Source organism: Mustela lutreola, chromosome 5, assembly GCF_030435805.1.
Source record: "Mustela lutreola isolate mMusLut2 chromosome 5, mMusLut2.pri, whole genome shotgun sequence".
Classification (NCBI taxonomy): Eukaryota; Metazoa; Chordata; class Mammalia; order Carnivora; family Mustelidae; genus Mustela; species Mustela lutreola.
Window position 1 is genome coordinate 121986370 of NC_081294.1, and position 6000 is coordinate 121992369.

At 36.8% G+C, this 6000-nt stretch overlaps 1 protein-coding gene across 1 annotated transcript in view; it reads right to left on the minus strand.

Moving 5' to 3' along the window:
- Positions 1-4001, minus strand: part of LIX1 (limb and CNS expressed 1) — a 49784-nt gene extending 45783 nt beyond the window's left edge. Inside the window, exon 1 of the mRNA XM_059175547.1 lies at positions 3571-4001. Within this exon, the coding sequence (XP_059031530.1) occupies positions 3571-3652 (82 nt within the window). The 5' untranslated portion in view covers positions 3653-4001. The remainder of the gene's footprint in view (positions 1-3570) is intronic.
- Positions 4002-6000: the final 1999 nt, after the last annotated feature.

Here is a 6000-nt window from a genome sequence, read left to right on the forward strand (position 1 = left end):
CCCAGAAGAGTTCATTTCAATGCCCTCCCTCCCAACCCCCCATTTTCCCATGACAGCACAAATGACAAGGTAATATAATACTTCTGAGAGGCAATATCATCTAGTGGCTAAAGGTGAGGAGTTGGAATAGCATTTGAATTCTGGCTCTATCACTCATTAACTGTGTGGACTTGGGCAAGGCACTTTAATCTCCAGGAGACTCAGTTCCCTCACCTACAAACAACAATAGTGCCTACATTACTGGTTTGTTGTGAATAAATGTTCCTAGCATAGTGCAGGTCATCACATGATGAGGACTTGATATCCTAGCATTACTATGAATGGATAAAGAGCAAGCCCAAAGATGGCAGATAAGCATATTATACTCTTGTTATATGAAGAGTTAACATTCAGAGTAGAATCTGAAAGTGCAGCCATCTTGAAATCATGTAGATTTCCTTTGAGAAAGCAAGCACACTAGGAACTGTCAAGTAGTGGCAAACAAATAGTAAGCTCAGACACACATTTTAAAAGAGCTGACAAGGGCTGCTTTTAGGATAGCTCATCTTTGGTTGTGACATATGACAAACAAAAAGAAATTGGATGTTGAACAAAGCCAGGAATGTAAGGCAACATGGAGATATGCCTTAATTTCCCTGCAAAGAGATTCTGGCTGGTGGTTTGGAGACTCCTAGCACTACTTGTTACAAATTTGAGACAGTTACACAGTAGAGAACAATCCAGTATCAGCTTAGATGAGTAAATTTCAAATTGAGAGCCCATTTTATTTAAAATGTCTTTCCATTATTTTTTATTTGAAATGTGAAATAGTTCTGGAAAAAAAGCAAAAAATTGTTAATGGAATTCATTTCCTTCCAGGAAAGAACATTAAAAAAACAAAACAAAACAAAAACACAAAGTGCAACTATTGCCAGATGAACACCTTGTCTATAACAAATGAGATATTTAATGCATTGCAAAATGCCACTTGGAGGGCCTCCTTGGCTGAGAAAAGCAGCTAAATAATATTTCCTTAAATGAATGTAACTCTCCCCATGTGTATCAGTCTCAGACCAGAAAACTATTTGGGTACTTTTCCTGACCAACTTGAAGAGAAAATTCAATTTACAATTGCTTGTTTTTAAATAAATCAAAAGCCACTGAAGGAAAAAAAAAAAAAAATTCAAATGATCATTTATATCTCTTGTATTATGTGTTTCCAAAGAATGAAGAGAGAGAGAAAAAAAAAAAAAAAAACCTGTCCCTCCATTTATAGAAAATTAAGAAAAACATTTTGAGAGAGAGAGAGAGAGAGAGTGTGTGTGTGTGTGTGTGTGTGTGTATGTGTTAATGCTCCTTTGTTTAACTGAGCTGGGTTTTAAAAATTCTTGGACTGGCTTTTCACCTTGCAAGAAAGCAAGGTAGCAATTTTTCTTAAGGATTTGGCAGTGATGTACTCAAGTGCTTAGCTCTGTCCTTCTGGCAGGAAGACACTGGACTGGGGTGGGGGAAAAAGGTCCACACAAGCAACTAGGAGGAGAGGAGGCTGCTCAGAACCTGCCATTCAGGGCTGCTGGCAGCTTTTTACAAGCTGTTTTAAAAGATGAGTGTGGTGGCAGCAGCTTATGGGTGTGCCAAAGAAAATGAGTCCACGTGCTAAACTCTGGCATGTGCATGATAGACTGCCAAGGCATGGCATAATCCTCCAGCAGACTTTTGATGTCCTGCCCCAGAAAATGAGTAAGCCTGTTCCCATTTATTCCATGAGGATGGTGAGTGGCTGGATGTTTCAATGTTATAAAAAGTGCTGGTACAGAAATTTGCCATTTGGCTTACTTTCACTTAGTCATTTTTCAGATTAGAAACACCTGAGTGGAGAGGATCAGCAGTTTAATACTCATACCTATTTAAGCCATGCAAGCAGTTGCAGAGTACAATCCGTTTGAGGGTAAGCAGGCAATGCTATCTGATCAAATTTAGGTTCTATGTTAATGAATGAGATACATGAAATAGGAGACTTCTTTATCTTTCCATATAAGAGAGTTCCCGCAAAGGTCTGGATGATAGAATATAAGGTATGTTTTATTTTAACCCCTTTTCTATTTTATTCTCGCTGCTAAACTGTAAACAATTGGTGGGGTTTAGTTAAGCTTAAAAAGTGACCATATAATTACAGACTAAACTTCTTTTTCACAAGAAACTCAGTGAAAAGTTGCTCCTCTGTTTCTTTTTACTGCTTCCACTCTCCAAACCCGCAGCATAAGACCCCTGGTTCTATACAACTTATTCAAAGCTTTAAGCAGGTCAAGAGCCCTTTCACCCTTAACTAGTGAATTCAGTGCCATTGTAGGAGAAAGACGTTCTTTCCTTCCCTTTTTACTTAAAGGAACACACTAAACCTGAATAGACTCCAGGTTAGATTGGGGGAGGAGTGATTTTTATTTGTCTAGCATAGCTATTGACATATTCTTGAAGAGAATATTTTAAAAGACAGAAAAAAGGAAGATAGGAAGGAAGAAAGGAAGGAAATAAAGCACTTAAATATGGTATTGAAGGGCACACTGGTAACAATTTAATTTCTAAGAAGAAAATTTTATAGAAAAAAATGGCCTAACATTTTTGTCTTCATCACACATAACAGAAATATAAACTAAAAGGACATCTGGAAACTAACATTATTCAGCAATCAGAGAGCAAAAATCCAAAGCATTGATGTTTTGATGGAGACAAACATAACAAGATTCACAAAGAAAGCTGTAACTTATTGAAGAAAAAAAAATTCCATATGCATTTTACCTTTTGGGCAGTTTCATAGCAAAATTCTATTTCAGAAGCCCTTTGTAATATGAAACTCACTGTAGATAAGATACAACACGAAGATAGTCTGTTTTGCAGCAGTAGGAAATCAAATTGGTTCCAGAAACTAAGTTACATGACAAATGGTTTAATAGTATTGCTAGGATTGGAGAGCTTGATTGAATTATTTTTCATAATCATTAAAAAAAAATTTTGAAATAATTTTGCCATAGCTGTTCAGATTTTTTTTTTTTTTTTAGGGGGAGGTGTTGCAGAGGTGGGAAGACTCTAATTTTATTGGCCTTTTAATTAAAGTGTTATTATTTGTTACCAAAATTCAAAAGCTCACTGGTGATTTATTTATTGTTGTTTGTTTGCAAAAAAAAATTTTCAAACACAATATTTAACACAGTTAATGTGTTTTGAGGATTAAACAGGTTAACAAATACAGAATATTTATTATCATATCTAAGTTATTTTTAGCTTTAATCTCAGCAGTAATCAGCCTTTCTTTATTTATAAAAGCATCTGGAAGAGTTCATTAAGTCTCTGGACAGTCTTTATTTTAGGAAAGACTTCCAAACAGTTAGTAAGATGTATCACTGACAAAATAACCCAGCAACTAATACACGTAGGTGAAATGAAATCATTCTCCTGACTGAAGTCAGGAACAAGTTAAATATCACTTAGACCACAGCAAACGACTACAGAGATTTAGGAGAAATCATACTTAAATAGGATGTGACTAGACGTTTAGGACTATTTTCAGAAAACTTTTTCCCCTTCAGTACTTACAGTCTTTGAAGACTAGAGCGGGGTCTCTGTGAGGCAAGACTTGGGCAATGATGTGTCTCAGGGATTCCAAGGTTCTGTCCATCTTGGGTCTGCCTGTGTGAGCCTGCTGCACAGTGTCCTCATGCCTGAATTCTTGCAGTCCTGGACTGAATTTGTGCAGCTCATTGATGCACAGGATTACCAAAGAATCCCTTTTAACATCTGCCAATCAGACATTTCCCAGAATCTAAAGACCCCTCAGGGGGCCCTCCTCCCAGGCTCACTTATCTTTGTTGTAGGCTGAGCTAATTAGCTCTAAAGGCTGGCTGACAGGCTGGTTCCCATTGCTTCCTTCTGTTAAACACACCCACCTACAGGCTAGCAGGGGAAGCTCGATAATCATGGGACCAGATTTCCTCTCCAACCAGATTCTGCCTGAATGGTGTACGGCTTTCTGACTTGGGTATTTCTTTTGGTCCCCCACCTTCAAATGTGCTGTCCCCAGTATAAAATCAAGAAGGTTATTTCTCAAGGAATTACTTTAGTAACAAAGGAATTTCCAGCTCAGAATTTCTAGTTAAGAATTAGTACAATCTAAATTCTTTGGTAAAGAAATGCTATAAAGATTATGGATATTGCCAGGGACCAGATTATGTTTTCTATTTGAATTCGGAGAGTCTCTATGGGAACCAAGTTTAAAATACCCCCCTCCACCCAAGTTATAGTAGCTTCTGAGGGTAGTAGTAAGTAAAACCTTTGCACTGTCTTTTGGCTTGCCTGAGAATGTTTGTTTTCCTATTTATTCTTCAAGGCAATCGTTCCTAGGATTGAGTTCAGTGAAATCTGCTATCACTCACTTCCTTTTAGTTCATGATAACTCCTCCTATTAAAATTTTCAGGAGAAGCAAAATATGTCTTCTTCTAAAGAATATAGTTACTAAAATATCTTAACAGATTATAGTACCTTTCTCTAATTCCCGTACCACTCACAACAAGGTTAAATAGTTTTTCCACAGGAGACATAAATATAAGTCATGGGATTCCACTGCAGTAATTAGGATTTATACCAGAACTGACTTTTAATGGCTGTGACCTATGTTAGTTACTGAAAACTTGCTGAGGACCACTCTTTTACTTAAAATATTTTTCCAGAGTAGGCACAAGAGAGTGCCCTCCAATGTTCTTTCCAATGTTCAGATTCCATAATTATGTGGTATATGATTAATTGAAAACAGTTCTTTAAAGATAATATAAGTTAAATGTTTTGCATGTGATAGGCTTCTTCAGTTAGTTGGTAGAAGGGTGGGCTTGATAAAAGGAAACAGAAGAAATGGGGCTGTAATAATAATTCTTATCATAATGACTATTACTTAGTAAATGCCCCCAGGAGTATGTTACGCACAACAGAGACATGGGGCTGCCCCATTGTGCAGATACTATTAAGGAAAGAACTTGAAAGAAGTAGCACTTCATGTTAAGACACTTATTTAGGGTCCCAAAGTGTACTTTATGTGGGCTGAGCCAAATAAGAAATCATCAGTATCCTTGCCATTCATGAGTTTATAAATTTAAGAGAGAAACTAGATAAATGCCTATTATTATACAGTGATTGGACACAACATATAAATGAACGTAAGTACTTTCAGTGTCATGCTAAATTGGAAACCAGGATATTTAAGGTTCCCATTAGAGAAACAAATTCTCAAAAGAATGAGACTGATAATATAAAAATTGTTTGATACTCAGATTTCAATCAATAATGGACTTTTTAATGGGCATAAATTTAATTCTAGCAGTATATAAAAATATTTTGGTTGTGTCGTATGGTGGAAAGAACACTGAATTTTATATTAGTAAGATCTAGGATTTGATTTTTGTTACCTCTATGACTTTGAAGAAGTTACTCATCTCTGGGCTCAATGTCCTCACCATTGGCCCCTCTAGAAAATTAAGGAGCTGAGTTGGATGCTTTCATTCAGATTTAACATCTATGATACTGTGGCTATATTACAAATGACCACAAATATTATCACATATTTTCTAGCCTTCTGAAAATACACTTATTTCCTAAAAGCTGGACTGGTTTTTAAATAGAACACTTATAATTCCACAGTAAACCTGAAATCCCTTCAACAAATGAGAGAAACAAATTAATAGGGTCAATTCAAAGATACTCGTCACCAATGCCAATTAGGAGTTTGTTAAGAAAATTAATTTTCAACTTCCCCGAGATTTTTCTAAAAGTGGCAAACTGTAGGGGGCCTGGGTGGCTCAGAGGGTTAAAGCCTTTGCCTTCGGCTCAGGTCATGATCCCAGGGTCCTGGGATCAAGTCCCACATCAGGCTCTCTGCTCTGCATGGAGCCTGCTTTCTCCTCTCTCTCTCTCTCTGCCTGCCTCTCTGCCTACCTCTCTGCCTACTTTTGATCTCTGTCTGTCAAATAAATAAAATT